Source organism: Nestor notabilis, unplaced genomic scaffold (assembly GCF_000696875.1).
Source record: "Nestor notabilis isolate BGI_N333 unplaced genomic scaffold, ASM69687v1 scaffold12846, whole genome shotgun sequence".
Classification (NCBI taxonomy): domain Eukaryota; kingdom Metazoa; phylum Chordata; class Aves; order Psittaciformes; family Psittacidae; genus Nestor; species Nestor notabilis.
In genome coordinates this window covers 54139-78360 of record NW_009933376.1, presented here as the reverse complement: position 1 = coordinate 78360, position 24222 = coordinate 54139, and the positions used below count along the sequence as shown (strand labels likewise).

At 41.7% G+C, this 24222-nt stretch overlaps 1 protein-coding gene across 1 annotated transcript in view; it reads right to left on the bottom strand.

Moving 5' to 3' along the window:
- The window catches only part of TTC7A (tetratricopeptide repeat domain 7A), a gene marked incomplete at its 5' end in the record, with an annotated part of 97369 nt that overhangs the window by 24267 nt on the left and 48880 nt on the right, over positions 1–24222 (bottom strand). The window contains 2 exons of the mRNA XM_010016856.1: positions 9405–9607; positions 20892–21026. Coding sequence (XP_010015158.1) covers positions 9405–9607; positions 20892–21026 — 338 coding nt within the window. The remainder of the gene's footprint in view (positions 1–9404; positions 9608–20891; positions 21027–24222) is intronic.

The window sequence follows — 24222 nt, the reverse complement described above, 5'->3', positions numbered from 1 at the left end:
GTGTTTTCTTGTACACTCCATATTAGGTAGACCTAAGAGACTCTCAGTGTCTGTCTCTCCCAGCTGGATCACAGAAGACGTCACTGCTCTTCCTTTGGGTTGCTAGAATCTCCTGTTGACTGTCACTATTACTTAATTAAGAAAGAAGGGAAAAAAAAAAAAAGGCACTTTGTTCAAGGTTGCTCCATTTTTGGAAAGGCTTGTAATGACTGTCTACTCCAATGCTTTTCCTACCTTTAGGTCTGTCATGTCTCTCTTAAAAATCCAGCCCCCTTCTCACCAGGGGAAGCTGCAGAACTGTACTGGTACAAAGACGTTCTGCTTGCGCTGAATTTGCAGAGCAGAAGGATATATTCACTGTCAGAGAAAGGAAGCTCCCTCCCTCCCTTCCTCCCCCCCTGCAAAAAGCTATTTTTTGCAGGCGTTGTCATATCTTATTCCCAGGAAGAGAAGTGGGCTGTGCTAGAAAGTCGTCGGATTCACATTTGCTTCTGTTTTACTCTGTCCTTCACAGCACTGCTGTAACGATTTATCAATACAATGGAGGGCAAGGCACAACACACAGGCAAGGCAGACCCCTCTAATGAAAACAAATCTTTACTAGAGAAGAAATAGTTCACAGATCTGCCTCCTAAATCCCACTCCCACTGCAATAATGTTTTCATCACTACTTACATTTAGGGACATAAGGGTACTCAGAGCTATAAAGCACATCATTTGTGCTGAACAGTCAAGTACTTTGCCCAAAATAATTTGTGGTCCAAAAGCCCAAACGAATAAAGCACCATAGGAATCAAGACATATAATTAGAATAAATAAGATTTTGCGCTTACAGAGCGCCTGTCATCTCAAAGTATGCGCAGATATTAATTAAGCTCCACAAACCCCAGATGAAGTAGATTAGTAGCTTCATCCCTGTTTTACAGAGGTTTAGTGTAAAGCGTGACACATAATCACAGCTGAAAGTGCAGCGGAGCTGGCAGTGCTGGGGATGGCAGAAGCCAGGGCTCCACCTCCTCTCCAGCCCTCTTCAGTGAATTGCCTTCAATGGAAAATGATTGAGTTGCAATTCTGTGCTCTCTGGAAGAGGAAGGACCCACCCTGTTGCACAACAGTAGCAAAGCCCTTGCCTGAAGTGTTTTGATAAATAACATGAAACGGTGCTTAGTTTGGGAAGGGAAACAGGAGCTCGCTTGCTCCCTCTTGTATCTTGCCTTCGGGCGCGCAATCTCGCTCTTTCTAAAATGCCAAGAGATCACCTCTGCGTCAGCACCCCGCATAAACGGTCCAAATGACATGGCTCGTGGCCTCCCAGGTTTGGAGGATATGGCATACATTATGTCTTAAGCATATCTGGGATGTTGGCTTTTAGCTTTCTATTTCTGTGCATCTCATTATATTATAACTCCGAAGCCACACCGACCTAGGATCACACAGACACAATGTGATTAAAAACTATAGTGTGTCAAAACCTTAAAAATAACCTTCTTTTGAAGCAGGTTTCACATACAGAAATTCTGGATAGTAAATATAAATAATAAACAAATCTGACACGATCCAAAAAATATTTAAAATAATGAACTCAATGCATACATTTAAGAAAAAAAAATACTATTACTAGTAATGCTTCAATTGTTTTGTATGTCAAAAGAACAGTTAGAAATTCATTTTGCTATCATTATCTACCAAAATTCAAGTTCTTAAGATAGCAAATTCTCAAAGAGTCCCTTTAAATAGCAGCTGTGATTATGAAAAATATTTTAAGTATTTCAGTATTTCACAACAGTAGTAAAACTGTCCACTTAATCAAAATTACCCAGTCCCTAATTCTGCTTATCACCTTTGCCAAAACTAGAGCAAAGGGAGCATCAAATGCAGCTAGGAAGAAATATCTCCAAAATAGATTAGAACAGGTCACGCATTCTGACTCTAGATACAATTATCCACCTAATTACACTCAGGAGAAATGCATAGTTGTCCTAAACTACTTGGGGATGCATTTTAATTGTGATGTTCAATTCTCTGTATACAAATATAAAAAAACTGAGAAAGAAATGTCACTAGAAAATGGAAAGAGACCACGGTGTACTTATCTACAAAATAGCTAACAAACTGGATAAACTATGGACATAAAGCAGCTCCTTAGATGATAAATAACTCTATTAATGTGAAAACTATGCTCTTTTGTTCCCACATTTAGGCACAGAATGCATTCTAACTTCAGCTTTCAATGTAAAAATGCTTCTAATTAGGGTCCTAGCCACCTTACAAGACATACAGAGGATGGAGCTATGATAATTTACCCATGCTGAGAATCTGCCCCATGATTTATATGATTACTTCATGGCAGCATGAAACAAATCCCCAAGGTAGTAATGCATGCCATCCTTGAAAATATTAAGCAATCAAGCCATGTTTTTATTATGTGAATGGATGCCTTTGAAAACAAGGATGCATGCACCATACTGTGAGGTAAAATGAAATAAATGAACAGAAATAATTCATTTCCATGTTCTATTCAGGGGAAACCATAGTCTTCAAATTATTCTGATGCTACCGAATGCGAGTCTGGAGACAACAGGTTGACTCTTCTAGTAAAATGAACATGAAATTGCATCTTAAGTACACAATGAAGGCCAAATTAAACAGTCCAGGACTCTTTGAAAGGCTCTTTCTTTTTATTCAGCCCTTGCATCCAACTAAACAATTAAGAGCAGAAGATTCAAACAAATCATCATACAGTTTTTAAGCACTCAAATCTAATCAAAAGGACAAAAGGAACATCATAAAAAATCCTGCTCTCAGTCAAGCTCTCAGAGAGAAATTTGTGTTCCATCAGCTAAAAAGGATGTCTCTAGTAAGCAGAGTGAAGAATACAGCTCAAAGACTAGAACTGCATGCTTCCTGGCTGTGTGGTATTCAGCCTGGGACACTGACATCTCTGCAAGGACCCAAGACAACACTGTTACACTGCTTCCTGGTATTATAAATCACAATGCATTCAATCAGAGGTTCTGACTGTTCAGAAAATAATCTAGACCCTGCAGGAATGAGAAGATGGAAACAGCTGTGATAAAGAGATCCAGTTAATACAGAAGATTTCAAATAGAATGTTGTATTTGTATGAAAATGTATATAGGTAATAATTATGAGTAGAAGACCATGAGATAGTGAGTGGTATTTTTAATACTGAGCCTACAACACTACCTTTGAAGCTAAGCTAGTTTTTTCTAGGACTATTATTTGCTTTAGTCGTCTCATCTTAATAAGAACTGTAAGAAGTTCAGAAAGAGGCAACAGCAATAATGAAAGGAATGGGATGGGTTTGGTGATAGATATCTATAAAATCAGTAATGGAAGGGGGATGATTAAGAATCAGTGATGTGCTGTGTCTTCCAGAGTAAGACCAAGGTGCATTAGTGTGGCTAGGAAAAGTTGTATCAAGAACATACAAAGTCTGGCAGCTCTTTGTACAGCAGAAAGCAGACCTGTGGGTCTCCGTGCCGAAGAGTACTGCCAATGCTGAAAGGTAACACAGGCTCAAGGCAAGTTCACAAAAGAGAAATCCACTGTGAATTACTAAGCAAGTAGAACCTACATCTACTTCAGGATGCCCCTGTGCTAAGTCATAACCTTAGAAGTACCACAGATGCCTGCCCTCGCTTTGGGGGGATGACTGGATGGAAAACAGCTTTGCAGAGAAGGCCCTAGTGGACAACAAGCTGGCCATGAGCCAGCAATGTGCCCTTGCTGCAAAGGCAGTTAACGGCATCCTGGGCTGCATGAGGAGGAGTGTTGCCGGAAGTCTGAGGGAGGCAATCTTTCCCTTTTACTCCGTACTGGTGAGGCCATACCAGGAGTGCTGTATCTGGTTCTGGGCTCCTCAGTAGGAGGAGGACATGGACGTACTGGAGACAGTCCAGCAAAGGGCCACTGAGATCATTAAGGGACTGGAGCATCTGCCATACAAGGAGAAGCTGAGATAGCTGGGACTGCTAATCTTGTAGAATAGAAATCTCAGGCAGGACCTCATCAACATGGTTAAATATCTGATGGTAAAGTATAAAGAAGATGGAACCAGACTGTCTTGTGACCGGATGGGCACAAACTGAAACAGAAGAAATTTCATTTAAACATTTGGTTATTGTAAGGGTGATCAAATACTGGAACAAGTTGCCTGGAGGTTGTGGAGTCTCCATTCTTCTTGATATTCAAACCTCAGCTGGACATGGTCCTGGTACCCTGCTCTAGCTGAATGTGCTTGAGCAGTGGGCTGGATTATATGATCTCCCAAGATCCCTTCCAACCTCAACCATTCTGTGACTCTGCTATATGGCTGATACCTCCCAAACTACATTTACCATAGGAACTTCTCCAAAAAATATCCAGGCCTTCCTGTGGTAAGGCCCAAATCTACAAATCTCAGAAAGCAAGGGTCACAAAACAGCCTACAGTTAATTTGTTGGCCCAGCTGAGGTGACTTAAACCAGATGTGTGGGAAGCTAGCTTTTCTTACTTTAGTCAGAGGTAGGACTGTACAGTATATGTCCATAAAGCCCTTCTACATGGCTGCCAATCATGTTTTGTGGTACAGATGACAGTCTCTCTTAAGAAAAAGCAGAACTCCCATGATTAGCACAACTGGTGTTGCCTGTATATTCTATTTAACTTGATCACAAAACAAATCAACCACATTTTCACTAGATTATATTTTCCACACATTTCTGTGGCCATAACAGAACACAGAAGTACCTTATAAAAGCTGCCCTTCAATTTAACCTCCAGAAAAACTCACCAAAGTCCAATATACTTTTTACTTTGTTTTGTTATCAAGAATAGGGATGAGGCAGTGCAGACAGCTACATGGCATATTGATAACAACCTTATCATCTTTGCCCCAGCCTTTGAGAGAAGTCAGGAATCATTACAATCTTCCACTGCAATCAATAAGACTTAAGAATGATCCAAGCAATTTTTTTTTTTTGTTTTGACGGTGTTTTCTGTTGTTTTCATTAAATCTGGCACAGTGAAGGAGATGAGGGTGCCCATTTAAATATATGATTCTCTTTCTTCTTCCCTCAACTAAAACATGTTGAGAATTGTTCTAACTCGACAAAGTCCTATGTGAGACGCATGCTGGGCAGGAGTCATCTAAATATCTCAGCATGTTTTTAGTTTATCTTGCAGTATTATGTATGGAGCTTTAGGACTCAAATCTAACATGCTGGCATTGATTTTTATCTCCTCTGAATCAAAGGGAGAATGATACTGAATGCACTGTGGCTGGGAACTAGCAAATCTCAATTTCTCTAGCAACACACAGGTAGGTGGATTTGTTTCTTGCTTTACAGGGAGGTGTCATCTGCTTCAGTTTATGTTAAATTTTCTGATTTGGTTGGGCACATGTCAGTTTTGTTATCACCGTCCCAAAGCTGTGTATATCATGATGTTATATAACCAAATTTGGTACATACTGGAAGAAGTAAGCTGTAGTTTATCAATGTGCTGTCAGAGATCAGCATCTGGCATGGTGGGCTAGTCACAGAGTAAAACAAGGTGATATGGGCTAAACTCTTGTTCCTGGACCACTGAAGATACCCACTCAGTGGAAACTCCATCAGCCCCCTTGGGAGGGAGAAGTGCTCTATAATCCTTGTGAGCAGGCCCCAGAAGGAGCCTGTGAAAGGCAAGAAGAAAAGAACAGGGCTGTTCTAATAAAGGGAGCTAAGACAGAAATGGGTTAGACAGAATGAGGAGAAATGTGGAAAATAAACCCTTAGCAAGTTGCATTTCTTAAAGAGAGCTGTGGTCCTACAGCACGCACAGTTTCTAAGGGCCAAGACAAGCTAATTGTTTCTGACAGCAGAGTTGTTCAACCAAAGGAGTAGCTCCACACCTCACCAGGAGTACTTTGGTACATGAGTATGCTTCCAAGAGCCCCCTAAACTGATTCTGTTTTTCCATATGAAAACAGAACTCCTCAACAAATCTGCTTCCTTAGATTAGGTATTAGCCACTAGTACTTACTTTGTAAAGGCCATTGGTGGATTCTTAATACAGGCTTAAGGATCCTGTGGCATCACTTAAAAAGCGTAAGTGCTATCAAGAAGCAGCACAACTATGTGGTATTTTCAGTGTGCCTGTGGTTTCCTAACCACTGTATTGGACATCAAGTGTCAACAGTCCCTGCAATGAAGCAGAGCGTGGTACCCACCTCATAAGATGCACTCGGTGCTGCAGTCCTGCTATACAGTGCTGCTCTTCCATGCAGCAGCATCCTTTATACGGAAAGCACACTGATTTGACAGCTATTGTAAACACCCTACGGTCACAGTAAAACAGCATTTTCAGCTACACAGAGAAAAAGCTTGTGTTTATTATGGTGGTGACTCTAGCCTGTGTAAAAGTGAGGCTATTGACACCTGATGGACTCATTCATTGCTAAATCCATGCCCTTCATTTAAAGCCAGCAATGCTCTTCAGGTTGGAATTTTCCAAACATAGCTTTGACAACCCAGTTCTGAGAGCCCAGGGGAAGAGACATGACTACTTTGCTAATTGATGCCGATACACCAGAGAGAATTGGCACTGTCTACAGCAGAGTTTTCCCTTAAAGTGGACTAGGTCGGCTGGATGCAATTGTACTAAATCAAACGGCAACTTATATCCCTAAATTATTACACATCCACAACAATATTGCTACAGAGGGAAAACTATGTACTCGTATGTTTGGGGAGACCAGCACTGAAACAGCATGTGTGAACTGAATTTCAGCTGCCTGTGTGTCTTCCATAGTTTCAAGCCACTTGGAACTAGCTGATCATCTTGTCTGGCCTCTTGTATAATCCAAGACATAGCTGTCCGTCTAGTAGGAAACTGAACATACTGTGCTCAAGAACTTGCATTTTTAAGAACAGTACAGCTAGTACTTGGCTATTACATACATTTCAGAAAGGTATCAATTCTTTTGATGGCATTGAGGAGATGCAGAATTTAACACTTGTTATATTATAACCTCAATTGCACGTCCAGTCTTAAGTTCTGCATGGGGACACTGTCTCGTTCAGTACACAGGACAAAATCACTTAGCCACTCAATATTTTATTTTTGCCCTTTTTGTTTGATGCATAGCCCTAAAAGCCTTGTTTACTGCACAGTATTCCAGCTCCGTTCTGAAGGCAGAATGATTAATTTCTTTACAGGCTTTTCTATAGTGCTCATCAGATGCTTTTAACTTGTTATGTGCAATTTCCTAGTTTTTGGAAAAACATACAAAAGACTGCCATTATGCGGCATCCTAGAAGTATTGCCATGATTCAGATAAGCAGGGATAGACCAGACCTTTGCTATCTTGGTTAACAGGTGTAAACCACAGGCTGCCAGCATGGCCAAGTTAGAGGAGCTGAGGCACATGCAAGTGATTTTCAATGGTATTTACTGACATTGGGATGGGAACATTCAGAACTTTAAGGAGACTGAAGGCTATGGAGTGAAATACTCTTACACGTTCATGCTCCTTTGTCTGTCTCATAACACTGACCTCTTTAATTCATCCTTTTCAACATGCCCACCCCTCAGCCCATGTGTCTCGACCTGGTTCCTTACTCCAATCTCATTCTTCTTATGTATCCAGTCTTACCTATATTAATTCCTACCTATCCTTAATTTCTCTCGTTTTGCTATCAAGTTTATATTTCCTCTTCCTGACTTGGTCACAGACTGAGTCTCTGCCCCCAAGTTCCCCATCTCACTGTCTTTAACCTCTTCTCAACTTTACTTCTACACCATGACTAAGAGATGATGTAGCTTACTGGGGTTTGAGGGGAATAAGCATTCACAGACTCCTTGGAGATTTCAGAAATACCTATCTACTAAGCACATATAAAATGTGGGGTTTTTAAAGGTTGTAACTTTGATAACTGAGGAAGGATTTTCTTAGGGATGGCAAAAAGCACATTAATACATTACAAAGATTACCTATTCCTGACAAAGCCTGAAGGCACTAAAGCACAGTAAATAAGATGTAACAGAAGCCTTTAAGGTCTCTTCTGTAGCTTCATTTTCAGAAACAGTTAAGCCATGTTGGGTGACATTTTCCAGAGTAAACTGGGCCAGAGCAGATGTGCATCTCAGAAATTTTTATTCCAAATGACTATAGTTTCAGAAAATTGCAAACAACCGAAATGGGAAGACACAGTACGTGGTTCTGCCTATAAAATGAGACAAAAATGAAAGCTATTAGTATCATATTGGCATCTAATTTGATGGCTGCTCTGATACCAGCAACTTGACTGAAATCATGACACTAACTGAACAAAGAATGCATTCTATCTTGTCAGGATTTTACCAACTGATTTTCTAAAGGTTAGATCACAGCAACAAAGTCATATATTGCCCCATATAAGCCTGATATACGCATAGCTATTTCGTAACCTTCTCCTGACATAGGCACCAGCTATTCATTTGCTAGTTTTGCACTGAACATTCAGTATTAAAAATATCTCATCCCTTGCTTGTAGATTTTACTCTTTTCTCTCAATTTACATTTGTCCTGTTGTGCGCTGACACCCCTTCAGTTTTGGAGTTGCCTGCAAACCTCATCAGGACCAAATCTATGCCAGGAAATAGAATCTGCTAGCAAAGACACAAAGCAGTCATATGGGTACAGAATTCCTGTAAAAATTAAATTAGTCAGGAAAGACGTCGAAAATCCCAGAGAGGCATAGTAAGGCTTGCAGTTAAGATGAGACATCATGATGAAGTATGATTAACTGTTCTGATTTTGTAAGATAAGTTGGTTTTGGTCTTCCACAAAGCTCCCTGCATTATTATTATTAAACTCTGTAAGTAAGTTCGGTCTGGGGATGGTGCAACAGAAAAATACTTGCTGGGTAGGATTGTTTCCAAAAAAACCCACAAATGTGGAGTCATTGCCCCTACACAAGGCTGGAGCTAAGCCGCAGCTTAAGACACTAACAGACTAGTTTTACTGTAAAATCGCGGTTTTGCTCAATTTGAGTAGACACAAGACTCTGACCCAAGGTTGACAAACCCCATATATATCTATATTCTATAGTTATTTAGTTGAGATCTTTCAAACACCAGTGTACTGCTTATTTAAAATGCATAACAGTTCGTAGGAAAAGCAGCAAAGACAAACAGCGAGTTGACTTCCAAACCTATCAGTAAAATATTTACTTTTGACACAGGTCCTAATTAGTTAAAAACATTTAATCCAGTCTTAAAACAGAGGTTCAAGCTACCCAGTTTATTCTTGGAACAGTCACTTGCTCTCAGGATTAGGAAGACAATGAAACCCAGAGCAAGCAGGAGCCCTCTTTCCTCTTATTACAGTTAATCAGGAACATAAATACTATAATGGAGCTGAGCCCCTGCAAACTCACCAGGCTGTGCATAATTTCCACTCCAGCTGGATTCACTGTGAGCGCTTCATCATACAATTGCCTCGCCTCCTCCAAATTGCCTTTCATCTCTGCAAGCTTCCCACGCATGTACAGTACAGCATGAGATGTGGGGAAAAGACTAGCTGCCTCCTGGATACAAAAGCCTGCTTCTTTGAGATGCTGTTGTTCCATGAAGAGTTCAGCTAAAAAAACCACAAACACAAAAACCACAAAACACCCTACCATTAGTCGAAATAAATGAGAGACCTTTCTTCACAATAATTACGTATCATCTCTCTTAAGCATATTAAGACATGAGGCCATGATCCTGCACAGTGCTTACTACTATGGTTAGTGCTTACTACTATGGTTAGTGCTTACTATCACAAGTGGATTCACTGAACAGCTCTTTTTTTAATGCTAAGGGCTCTATACAGACATTCACGGAAATCTTTACATGGTGCCCTGACACAGGATGGCCTTAAGGATTAGTCAATCAGGAATGCAAACGGTGCTGAACTGAACCCTAAGGAAGCAGGGCTGGTAGCCACTTGGAGCCATCATATGTATTTCCAAATAATCTGAAGGAAAAAGAACAGAATAAGCCATCACTGTCTACTGAGAACTTTAAACATGTCAGAGTAATAGGATACATCTGACAGAGCTGGACATTAGATAACCTATTTAAGAGAGTATTTCCAGCTTTTAAAATATTATTAAAAGTGTTTCTCTCTGCTTATTTTCTAGTTTATGAGATAGCTGTCTCTTAACTTTTCAAAGTCTATTAAAATCAAAAGGTTTTTATCACAGAGAATTACTTATATTGTGTATTCACATATTTACTTCCTCACAATACAGAAAAAATGAGAACTCTTGGAAAAGAGCGCTCAGTCATTTACTTTCTTCAACTATCAGCAACTACCTTAGTGGTTTTCTTAGGAAAAAAATAAGTAACAGGCTTGATTGTTCATTTTTTAATAAAATAATTTCTCATGTTAAACATAAATTTCATAACATATCTTGTGGTTAAACATTAACACTTCTTAGAATTTGGACTAGATCGTCACTGGACTAGATGATTGTTCTAGGACCCTTCCAATTGAAATAGTGAATTCTAATTCTAGATTTATTATGCATTACACCCTTGCCAAAGGCTTTAAAAGTGATACTCAATTTTCACTGCCACACATAAGCAAAAAGGGAAACTGTTTATAGAAACATATATATGCATGTATAGAATCACAGAATGGTTTGGGTTGGAACGGACCTTAAAGCCCAAACAGTTTCAACCCCCTGCCACAGGCAGCGACGCCTTCCACTAGAGCAGGTTGCTCCAAACCCTGTCCAACCTGTCTTGAACACTGCCAGGGATGGAGCAGCCACATCTGGACAACCTGTTCCAGTGCCTCACAACCTTCATAGTGAAGAATGTCTTCCACTAAATTCTTCCTAATGCATACATGTATATATATAAAATAATTCTCTCAATACAGCAGCCATTGCTCCTTGGTCTATAACCTGTTTGTGTTCTACATGATATGACTGCAAAAGCTCTAAGTCTTTTTCTTTTTTAGCTGATGTGGTAATGCAGTAAGTATTGACAGTTCAAGGAGTCCAATTTGAAATGACTAATTCATGCTCCAGATTTAGATAAATAATTCTGAAATTAGACATAACCTTAAATGCCCTAACTTTTAAGGGTAGTGAATATTTTCAGGAAGTCCCTGTGAGGGGGGAAATTAGCCTGCAAATTCTTCTTAACAATCTTTGAAACTCTGCCAGTTTCAAACTGCTGTGAGACCCAGATGACTGTGGGGACTTGGCTTGCTGACATGGAGCTTGCTGGGTAAAGGTGAGCAGGAGAGCATCTCAAAGGCAGTCCTCCCTGAACATAGAAAGACTCCTCCTTGGCCTGTTTGACACAAGACTGGGACCAAAAATAGCACTTTTACTTTCGCACTGAAAATGATCACGTACTGAAATGACAGCATGGCTGAATGCCCTTTTCTGAAGTGGTCCTTCTAGAAGAGTGAGGCATTGTCGAGAAAATGATCTAATATTTTTTAGCCATCCCTAGGTTGTGCTACAGATAAATGTCATTCTCCAAGGCTGCCAACATAAGCAAAACATTAGTTCCTTAGTAAGAGCTATACTCTTAAAGAGTGACTCATCTACATTTCTTTCTGGTTAATCATTACAAAATCTCAGCATGCACCCCTTCCCTTGGCTCCAAGAGGCTGCAGCTATCTGTTATAACAGAAAGCAAGGCCATGTACCTTGTCAAGCTAAGGATGCGTGCAGCTTATTCAAAAGTTTGTGGGAGGACAGTATTTTACTTGCACTTCCCAAGGAACATAGCATTTTCCTGCCAAGTGCTGCATAACAGCTGATGCTGTGCATGTGACAATAATGAGGATGAGGATGTGCAAAATAACAATTCACAGCCTGAAGATGAACATTTCGTTTGCAAAGTTAGCGCAAATTCAGCAGTGCAAAAGAAGGGGTGAAATCCTGGTACTGTTTGAAGTCAGCAGAAGTTCTGGATTCTGCCATATTAAAAGCTCTATTAAATGCTCTCTAGCAGCATATTGTGACTTGTTTCATTTCAGAAAAGAATCAGGAGCAGAAGGGTTTAGATGTGGAATCACGCAGAGCCAGTGTTTCAGTGCATACAAAATGGAGAGTACTTATTCTTCCAGTGGTGCCTGTAAATCTTCTTCAGTAATAACAATTATAATAACAATTATTTAGAGGAAGTGCAGCAACACAGAATCTAAATAAGATCTACAAATTGTATTTTATGATATGGTAATGTGGCATATTAAAGTTCAGTTCATTTCTTCGCAGGCTCAGTAGTCAATAAAAAATGATTTAATGGTGTGGGAGGCCTAATTTGCATAAAAAAAGAATGAGAGAGGTGCCTTTGGGTTACCAAAGGAAAGGACTGCACCCACCCGGTTAAAAACAGCCATTAAAGGAAATCATTAGGCATGCATTGAAATGTGTTTTCTGTAAACTCGTTTTTCACTTCTATTACATACTCACTTTATTTACAGATTAACAAGATACGCTTATGCAACACAATAAAAACACAGCTAGAGGCACAAATGAAACTCCAAAACCAAGGACTCATTAAATTTATCACGGTAATCCTACTGCTGCCTCAATGGTACTGCAAGTACTGAAACACCTGCCTTCGTGATACCTGGGTTAGCAGCTTCCTGTCCACTGTGTTATTCAGCACATCTCCTTATGTCTAACCGAACCAGCAGCCCTCATGAGGAAGTTCTGTTACAGAGACGTGGCACCCAATTCCACTCCAAAGCAGAGGGTATCTCCTCAGGCTGACACAGGTAGATCTGTAATTCTTATCCTATGGAAGGTTCAGTGCTTCAAGGAAACCACTTACAAACCTCCAGCTGCTGGACTACGTCATTCTTGGTACTGACATACTTCATAGCTTTGAATCTCAAGGCCATGTTTGCAAGCTTCCTTGCTCTCTCTCACTTATCACCATCTTCATAAAAACTTAAACAAATTCACATTCTGTTTTGAACTAAATACCACCAAATGCTGTCTAAATGCTACTGAGCAAAGAGAGATGATCATCCTTAGGTGTACCACCTCCTCTATCTGCTGACTTCAAAGTCTAGCCTAGCATGCTCCATTTCTTTCTCACATCCACCTTATGCTTCCCATCTGTGCCCTCTTGCAGTACTGTCCATCCTACTCTGCTGTTCTTCCAAACAGCTGTCATCTCCTCTTTGGCTATAGCCTCCTTTGTCTTGACTTGCAAGTAGACTTCCACTGATGCAGTGGTCTTAATGCTGGGCCCAGTCCATCAGAGCAATACATCTCCACTTAGGTTATCATTAGCTCCTAATATGAGCTCCTAGTTCTTCCAGCTGTTTCTGCTAGCATTTAAGCTCATCCACTGTGAAGATCCTTAATCAAGTGAGAATTGCCAGATGCATATAATCTGCTCGCTCTCCTAAGACCAGTGACAAACCCACAGACTGAGAGCACTTCCCAAAAAACTGACAAAATTGTGTCTCCTACTGTCAGGCTCCTTTTTTTGCCTCCAAGATTAATTATTTGACAGAGCTCTGTTAAGGAGTCCATCAGAGGAGTAACAACAGTGTAATGTAGTCACATCTGCATCAAAGTGCTAGTCTGAGGAACAGAATTGCTTGCCATCACCTTGAACACTGACTCTATTCTCTGTTTCCTAAGTGTTTCAAAGCAGTGTCAAGAGTGATTGTGCTTGTCACCGCAGAAGCTGCAACAACTGTAATTCTAGCAAAAAAAATAAAAAATCAAACTGATGTGAAATGTATTTCTGCAGTGTGAACAAGCCAAGAGTTAAAACTCCATTCCTCGTGAATCACGTTTGGTGTTACCCAAGATGCAGCACTTAACTCCCGCAAGTAGACTGCTCCACATCACTCGGTTGCGTGTGCCGGCTGGATGTAAAGCACTTGTCTATTCTTGTCCACCCCAAAAATGCTACTGCATAGTGACATGGCCAGCGCAACGCAGCCAGATGCCCAGCAGGATGGTACAGTGGGGAGCAGAACTTCACACTTTAGGAAGGTGACAGCACCTGTGAGGATTTGTAGGGAGGTGATTTCTGGTCCACACCACCTGCCTTCGGGAGCTATTAATGCTTGTAACTGCAGCGGCCCTCAGCCAGCTGGAAAGACCCACTCCTCTGAGACAGCTCGGCCTTCAGAAGCGAGTACAGAGCTATTACTGTGACAAAGAGTTCTCCCCCAGCACTTTCCTTTCTGGTAGGTGAGGTTTAGTCACTGTTCCATCTTATGACACCACCTTGCATGCAGTAGCTTGACAATTCATGAGCAGATTAAATGTAAGATTCCTCAAGCTGTATCCTGACTGCAGTAATTCCATTTGATGCAAACCTGTGATACAGAAATGAAGAACAGGAACTGCCACATGTTCCCATCCACCTGAGATCAGCCACTCACTCTTTTGAATGAGGCAACAGACTTAGATCCTCAAAGGCTGTCTTTGCATGCAAACTGGTAGTTAACTGGAGTCCAGGAACCCACTTTGAGTGTCCAAGCTTCAGGTCTCACAGCTGCTGAAATAGCCACTATCTTCTTTATGCCCTAAGTCAGAATTAGAGTGAATGTTTCTGGAAGCAACACAGAACAACCACAACCTTCCTTCTATACTAAATGGCAGGGTAAAAACATTATTTGAAATACTAAAAGATAGCTGGTTCCTCTCTGTGAAGTGAGGCCTGCTCACTGGTGAGGAAACAGCTGTTTCCCAGCTGGGAGAAGCAAGCCACCATCTTTTAGGCAATAAGGCAAATGCTGATAAGGGTGACATAAAAATGCTTCTGGCAGAAGGGCACCTTTTGGGTTTTCCTGTACCCTCTCTCAAAACATGTACTACTGGTTCTAGTCAAAGAAAGGACTTCTAAGTCTTTGTATTCCAGCCCAGCCAAGTATAAATTCCTATTTTCTGTCTCTGGCATGCATAAAAGTCCTGATTCCTTCTTTGTGACTGTCTACACTTTATCACTTGCCCAAAATTTACTGAACAGCTGAGGAAATATGAGTATTTGGTACCCTCTGTTGTTCTCTGGGTACCACTGGCAGTGCAACAGGTTTCTCTCCATCTCTTGGCAAGGGACCCACAGGCTGCTTAACCAAGAGCATTGCTAGCTGCTGCCTGTTTCCTTCTTAAGTGAGTGTTCAACACACACATGCATGTTTGCATGTCCCAGATTTTGAGAAATGGCATGCGCTCTTTGAAGACCATCCATGCCAACGGATTATCAGTCCACTGCATTTCATGTCCTGCTCCAGCAATAAGCAATACCCAGAAGGCTCAGGAATGGGGGAAGCAATCCAAAATGCCCAATGCTGATGTAGGGCCAAGACTCCTTTTGACTTTTTAAATTCACTGTTGATAGAAAATAAATCAAACCAAGCTGGAGAGTGTTGATCAAAACCTAGCATTTCCCCCTGAGGACATTCAGATGAAGAGATATAAGGAATTTGGTGGTCCTTAGCCAGCACCAGAAAAGCCTAGGACAGAGTTTGCTAAAGCAGGAGGCTTAGTTGAACCACTGCTGGCTTCTCATCTTCACCGGTAACACTACAAAGTGGACCAAATCTGCTCATTTTACCATTTCTATCTCTGGCGTGAAGTGTTCCTAATCCCTCCTAGTGAGTAAACACTTCAGGGCAGCCATCGTTGCAGTACAGCTTTATTACACAGCTATTGCTGAGTAGAATAAAGGACCCTCTCCTGCTCGCCCACGCCAGGCTCCAGCTTTTCATACTGCTTTGTGTCACTGTAGAGAGCCACAAAAATCAGCAGCACTTACACAGCTCAACAACTTAAGCAGTGAATGGGGAAGTTCTAAATTTGAAATCCTAAAATTTGAAAGCACTTAAAAAAAACCAAACAAAAACAACAAAACCCCAAGAAGAAAGAAAAATATTAGAATAGCTCCAACAACCACTACTGCATCATGGTACAATATCTGATCCCACCTATACTGGCAATGTCAATGAAGATGTTCCCCAGACCTGATGAATGCCTTTAATATCAGAGCTAATAACTTGAGGGGGCTTAATACAGCTAAAAGGGAAGGAGGAGCATTTAGGCACTGATGTGAACACAAGCTGGCACCTGCTGTGCGGTGCGGGACAGCCGGGGTTGAGACTGCAGCCCACTGGCCTCGAGACACATCCTCGTGGAGCACAGCCCATCTCCTCCAACACAGCTTTTTCCCAGGAACTGGCCCGTACAGAATAAAATAAATACATCACAAGCGTTTTGTGAAGGGGAAAAAAAAAAGTTCCTGCTGTCCCTAACTCAGGGGAGCAGATGTTTTTCCATGAGCTCACTGTTCTCTGCTGCACTGGCTCTCTTTGCATTTCTCGTCCATGGCATGTTCATTACAGTATTTCTTCCCTAGGGTAAACTCCAGACAGCAGGTAGCCCACTCCAGCCCCACTGTGAGCAGATGGAATAGTTACCTTTGCCATTTTCCTTTAAGTGCTCCTTTAAATTAGCCCTAGGTCTACCTGGTGAGTTTTGCGGCTGTGCTTAGCAGGCCTTTAGCCAAACTTAGATCAAATTACCAGACCTACTTTGCTGTGAGTGGCCATATTTGGTAAAGTATTGGGTTAGCCAAGAAGCTAAATTGTCAGATATAAAGTACTAGTGAAGACAAAGTGGACACTGTAGTTAAAAGTAAAGCTTACAATAATATAGCAACAGGAGCTGGGATATTAGAACTTTCATTAAAACTGGCTTGCAGCAGTCTAAAATGCTCCGTATAAATAGAGCATACTGTTATTACTGCCTGGAAATATAATCACATGTACTTCAGATAAGAAATCACTCTGGTTACCCAAAGAGCGTGAAACTATGAAAACTGTTTCTTTTCAGTACCGACATGCTTTGCTCTCTGGGTCAAAAGTGATCTTATAAAAATGTCTAATGAAGGTAAACTGTGGCCATAAATTTGAACTATTTCAAGTACATTTCCCTTTGCCAAACAGCATGACTGTATTTCTAAACAGAAAGGAAGAGTACTGGCATAAAAGGAAATAAGGGGTAGAAATAGTTCCTAGATCAGACATTCCTCTTGGTAACACAAGCAGTATTATCACCAATAATCTCTAGGATTCCTCTTGCAGCTCTTCCTGCAACAAGAGGTAGGAGTTAACAAGCTTTACCAATGCCACAGAAGTTTCTTCTCTCCTCTCAAAGTTGAATTCAAGCTCTCAGTCATGAACACAAGAACAAAGAGGAGAAATGAGCATAAGGATTGCATAAAGACCACCTCTCCTGGAGCTATGTGACCACAGCATGTGCACTGCAGCACCCTTCCTGAGTACTCCCTGGAATGACTGGGGGCCCAGAACAACATTTAGGCTTATTATTATTAAAGCTTAATGAGGTATCTCTCTTCTTTTAAGAAGCCACTGCATTTCAAGAGGACTGGCAGGGGGGTTATTGATAAAAGAGACCAGACAAGCTGTGTTAACAGTCTCTGCTGCAGAATACTTCCAAGCATGCTTGCTACAGGGAGTGGGCAACCTCTCTAGTCTTTGGGGACAGCAGACCTTGTACTCTTCCAAAGTTTATTGTGACTATCTGCAGGGAAAACAGGAAGATACAGAAGCCCACTGAAGAAACGTGCTAAGTTCCCTGCTGCAGATGACAGTACTCCCATCTGGTCCTACAAGAGAAGGCTGGACATAAGATTAACAGTGAGAATTCACAGTTCTATTTGGATGTGTGAAAGAGAAGAGGGTCTTTCTAGTGACCACAGATCCACCAAGTAGCTCTTTGGATGCTTACAGGAAGCTGAAAAAAAAATTGCCAAAGTTCACCAGGCACTGCTGCAGGCAACAAGGTTCAGCATCCACTGTAGTGCAGCCCATTTGGACTTAGCAGCTGCACTTCCAAAGCTGCTGCTTTATTATCTTCGCTACATAACTGTGCTGGTCATAAACCCAGAAAAGTTATAGACAAAAACACTAAGTCTATGCCCTCTTATGCATGATAAGTATCTTTATCACAGCACAAAAGAGATTAACTATTTGCACAGGGTTCACAGCCTTGCCTTCAGCCACGGTTAAAGGGAATGCACATATTCTCATGCAATAGTTGTGAGACCCATTAGGAGTGCAGCAAGAGCTCTGCAGCTCCAAGGGACTGCAAAAGGCAGGAACTCCAACTGTAGCTGCAGGTGGAGGATGACAAGGATTCCCCTATGTAAGCACCATCTGAGAGCTACCTCCTGCTAACGGTCCCTTTTGCAAGCGAATGTTCTGGCTCTGTGGCCAGGCCTGGCTGCTGGAGGGCTGCAAGAACAGCCTCACAGAGCTGTGGGATAGCTGGCTTTGTATACCTCTTTCCAGTTTAAGTGCAGAAAGCTCCAACTCCATCACTTGGTTGGTAACATTAGTTTTCATGCCTTGGAATATGAAGAGGCACAGGAACTGTAATGGCTATAATGGAACCCAGACACAACTGCAGCCTGTGCTCATTCATACCCACATACAGAGACAGGGCCAGCTGCATCCTTTTAGTGTCTGAAAAGGACAAATGCTTTGTTATAAATTTGCTGTTAGTATGAGGTTAGGAAATTGTAATAATTTTATCTAAAGATTTATGATTCATGTAAAAAGGTTAAACTGTTAATGACAACAAAAACAACAATACAGGAGTCATTTCCTAAAGGCAGATTAACATTTTTTCCCCTTTACAGATAGGACACTGAAGTATGGAAAAGTTAGGCAACTTGCCTAGAGTCATAAGATTAGTCACTGACTGAAAAGACAAGTCCAAGCTAAAACTGGTAGAAATCTACAGTGTACTGGTGCAGCTCTTTCATGAATGTGAAAGGACTCCATATGCAAGTGTCAGACTGCTAAGCTAATTGCTTGCTGCTTTCCACAGCTGTTAATTTTAGAGTGAGCTGTAATGCAAAAGCATGTGACTTCTTCAACTGGTTTTGACCACACATCTCTGTTTTTTTTGTTGTTTACAAAATACCTCCGTTTTGGAAGTTATTAACTTCTAATGAGTGTACCTGTTCCTCTCTTCCCCTTCTTCTGGATGGGAATGATTCTAGTACAGATGGTCAGTGATACCCTTTTAGACTATTCCACTCACTAAGCCTAGTATCAGATCCAACTCACTTCAAAGAAGTCTTCTAATTACTCAGGTGCTGTGCCCTTGTCTGCAGAGAGTAAAGACTACCTCAAAATACCTGTATCTCTTCACATCTCTCAGGATGCAGCGACTTCCACACTACTGCAAGAAGACAATGGGCAGTACCTCACCAAGAGCTCATTAGGCTGCATCCATAACAATAACTGACTTCAGTAACAACATTACAAAGCAGTCACAGTATGTATTTTCAGAATATCAATCCTGATTCAAGTACAGCTAGAATTAAGCACGAAACAAACCAAAGATTTAAAAAATGACAGGACAGAAAAGTTACAGCTTATAAGAATAAATTCTATCTAAAAGAATTAATTAACACATTTATAAAGGCACTTGATCTACTCTGAAAAGTAATCGCAGCAATTCACAGCTAGGTCACAGCAAGCACTAGGTCTTTATTGCTTTTGTCTTTTCACACAGCAGCAAAAACGTCCACTGCCTACAGCTATCTGTAGGATGATGGACAAGAGACACCTGAGTTAACACAGTAAACTCAGAGTTTTTTTCTCCACACCAGCCTCCTCTGCAGCCTTAAATCAGGAGCATAAACTGAATAAAGCAAAATATTGTGAGGAATTTTGCAGCCCAAAGCACATCATTGAAATTTACATTCACGCAAGCCATTAAGCGAACACTTGTGGTTAACTTAAAAGGATGATGCATTCCATAAGGTAACTTCTTCTGTTCTTTGATAGTTAGTCAAATTATAACAAAGAAGAATGTCATGTATTTTGTACCAGAACTGAAGTCTAATTGGTAAGAAATGGCCCACAAAAACAGCTATAAAAATCTTTGCTGAGAAGTAGGGTGAGACTGACAGGTTGTATGCAAGAATTGCCAATTGCACAGATTAGTGAAATGAGACTTTGAAAGGTTCTTGTGCATACAGAACAGCAAATTATCAGCAAGGCTCCAGTGGGCTCTGCTTTTTTCTGTTGTTGCAGAGGCGCCTAAGAAGCAATCACAGCACTCAAAAGTAATTTCAGGTGCACAACTGTGGGCCCACTTGTGGGAAAAAAGCTGCGTCTCTTGAGAGTGAAATCGCAAGGTTGGGACATTTTCTATCAGTTCCAAAATGTTGGAATGCAAATGGCAGAATGTGCTGGGCAGCTCTGATCCTCACCAACTGCCCTACATAAAACCCTTGCATGAGTTCGGAGATCACCTCTGGGTAGAGTTCCTTCTCACTGCTCCCTTTATGTGCCCTGCTGTAGCATCTCTGCATGAGTGTCTCAAACTGACATGCAACCTACAAGTCTTTGGGAGATTCAAACAGTCAAGGATAAATGAATGGAGAACTTGCTCTTCTTAAGACTTTTCACTTAAAACTCTTCAAGGTTGGAAAGTTCCCAGTCTAAATAACATTTAATACATGGTTTGTCCAGTGTTATTACAGGGAAGCACGCAGGAAAAGAAGAATGAAAAGAATTGTTCCTACCAACTACCATCTGTTAATGAAGAACTACCTACCCTCTTCTTTGAAAAATGTATTTCAGTGATGACTCAAGTTTTCTGTGTGTCATGGAAAAATAGAGATGAGCTGAAAAATCACACTACTCCTGTGGTTTTTTCTGGGGGGGGGCTTGTTATACTGAATCAAGTAAATGGTATTTCAAAAACCAGCCAGGATAGGTAAGCAGGTTTTCTGCTGGAATAAGTGAATTTCAACTACTGTTTCCAACTATTTTGTTAATACTCATATCATCTCATTCACCACTGGGGGGAAAAAGGAACTCCAGGTGGTCCAGGACCTACCAGCTTGTAGCCAAATTTGTTCAAGAGCTGTCCACAGCTGCATAGGTCCTTGCTTCATTGTGCTGCTGTGCATAGTTATTTCAGACATGGCCTGTTCCAGTCTTGATGCAGCGAGGGAAGAGGCTCTCTGTGATCCTATGGACCAAACAAACAAGAACAATAATGCATTTTATACTTCTTTGAGATATTCCTTTGACTCATTAAGGCTGCAGGTGTGGTTCTCCACTCACTCAGTTTGATGTAGTAAGAACTCCACTGAATTCTGGTGTGATCATGGAGAACCATGTTTTATAAAAGGTTAATTTACCGAAAAAACCCCACTAAATTACCCAAGGGCTGCAGCTCAAACAAGCGAATTAAGAGACAAACAGTAATTTTATGAAGGTCTGCTTAGCATTTATCACGGAAGCGACTGTATTTTGTTCATTTGGAAATCAGAACTCTACCAGCAACTATTTCCTACGAATACTTATTAGTAACCGGTTTTATCAGTACACTGTCACCATACAATTACAAAGCATGTCCCACTAATGTAAAATCTTAGTACAGCATTACACAGTAGCTTGGCACCATTCACACAGCACACACATTTCAAGTGACATCAATATTGTTCTACTGGTCTAGAGGCAGTGAGGTTTTTCATTTAACCTCGGGGAGCAGAGAGCTCAGTGCTTTGACTATATTAACCTTTAGTGTGTGCTGTAACATTTACGCAAGAATAAAGTACTTGGCGCTTGCATCTCTGGGACAAAACATCACATCGAAGCTACTCCCAGGAAGAATGCATGGGCAGAGACCACCTTCTCCAGGACAGCAAGTGGGTTTATACTGGTGAGCTGACCTCTCAGAGGGGTACCAAGAGGATGGTAACAAAATAAGAAGCTACAAGATGAGATTTCAGAGTTGGCTTTATAAAGCTTTGGGAAATAAACATCTTAATACACATAGGTTTAACGTGACCTTAAGGTTGAGAAGGCCTTTCTCTGGAGACCTGCTGTGACTGAAGCACTTGTGCTGATTAGCATTACTCTTCAATCTCTCCTTACAGCCTGACCTTGCAGACCACAAGATTCCCAGAGTCAAAATCCCACTTTCTCTTACTGCAGCCACCCTGAGGGAGCAGCAGAGACTAGGAACAGGTATGTGGAGAAGCTGGGATGGCTTTGAGCAAGGGAAGGGACAGAAGGGCAAAAAGCCTGTCATGGGGCACATGCATTATGTGGTCTCTTGAGAGGCCTCGCTTCTCTGGGTGCTGAGCAGGGACCCATCCTTCTGTCAGGTGCGAGAGGAAGCACGTTTCCACCCCATGCTCCTTCACAAAGACATCTGTGTGGCACAGGGCAGGATACAGGCTGCAGCTTTTGCCTAACCTGAGGCAGCACTGCCTGCCCCAGAAGGGTCAGGGAGAGGGAGAAAGGTCAGGGAGAGGCCACAAGTGCAACTAGAAGCCTAAAACCGCTATGGGAAGTATTTGTCCCATTATCTCACTGCTAACTAATATTCATTTTAAGCAGGAGAACTTCAGAACAGCCCTGCAGTGCAGGCACCTCCCACAGCTCCCTTGGAAAATGCAAATGTCCTCTTCCTAGATGCATTTCTTAAATTCCTACGTATGTTCAAAGACATTGCTGATCTAATGTTCCAAGAGATGACAGTGCAGTAATGTAGCCATCACGGCTTTAATGGTACAGTAAAGCCATTCTGCTTTGCGCAGAGAATTTATCATGTTTAACAGGTCCATCTTCAGCCTGTTTCACCGCATGGGATTACTCCTCCTGCCCTGCCCACTCACGCTCCTCTCCCTGATCCCTACCTCTGGGAGAAACCTCACAGAAACTCCCAGGAGTTCAAGTCAGACAATGGATGTGGAACACAGGGAAAGCTGCCACCCAAAACACAGCTTCCTTGCAGTGCAGAGACAACACAAAAACGGCCACGTGGGCAGCTAGTGATGTTATTAGGAGCACTTTGAAGTTAGGGCAGACCCCTTACCTTCTAGATGGCAAACCTGGAAAAAATGACATGGGCTTTGGGGATTTTGCGGTCAGCCTAACCAGATTCTTATATCAGCACTCCTGATCACGCTAACAGGCTTTGAAAGCAACTTCCAGCATTACATTTCCCTACCAAGACTTCCCTCTTTCAGAGAGTCTTTCTGGAGCTGTGTCTTGCAAGCACCCATGTGTAATGCTGGTCTGACTGCATTAGGTGGGCAGAAAGGCTGGTGTTTTATTCACATCCGCACAGAGCTCAGCAAAACCCTCTCTTCCTTGCAAGTCAACCCAAGAAGACTTTGTAACTATAAGGCACCTTAGAGCATTTTGGAGAGGTTCACACACTGCTGTGAGGCTGAATAGCCACTCAGGATCTACTAAAGCATCCTTCCCTTGCAAAGCAGGTTTTATAGGGATACTACTATGAGCTAGATGCACTCAAATGAACATGAGTTAGCCTCATCTCTCCTCCCCTTCATTAGCTGGGTGGTTGCCAAAAGGGAGAGCCTGGCATTTGAGGCTCATCAGTGCTGTGGGCTTCAACCTGCATAGCCATAAGAAGGGAACCCAAGTCACTCAGCAGTTTACAGAGTGGAGGCTTTTTGCGTTTAACAGCCTTTGGCATTCCAGTCCTTTGATGTATATTTTCTTTTCCATTTCAGTCTACACAAGGAAGCAAACCACACTAAGAGGCAGAGACCATCCAATCCCTTCCCAGCCTCAGGATGGGTATGTTTCTTGACACACACATGCCAGATGAAAAGGCTGTCTCTACTCAGCCCATACCTTCATGTTTGCTGCTGCTGTTCTTACCCATCTCTGCTAGACTGCTCACAGGAGCACTCCTTAAAGCTTGTCTGCTCAAATAAACTCTGTAAGAGGTGGTCTTTGCCAAACTGGTCCTTACGGACTGAAAGGGGCTCAGCCATAGCTCTGAACCCCAGGTGAGCAATATGGGGTGGGCTGAATGCTGCTGGAGCTAGAAAAGAGTATACCTCTAAGACATTTTGTCTCCCAACAGAGGAGGCAGGCACATACTGCACAGGTATCACCGACCTCAGGGTGGAAAACTTCAAGCAACATTAAAAGAAGTGTCTCTGAATGTCTCATTATAAAAGATCTCTTCCTAAAGAAATGTAGGTCTTTATATGCTAAAAAATCACCACAAAAGCCGTCTCACAGAGCTTTAATGTCATGCCTCAAAATACATAAAAATGTTGGCACAAAAAGATATCACATCAATTTGTTATTTTAGTGCCGTCTCTTCCTCTTTTTAACAGCTCCACTAGACAGAATATCAACTTCACATTTAACAAGAAAACCCTCCAAACATTTTG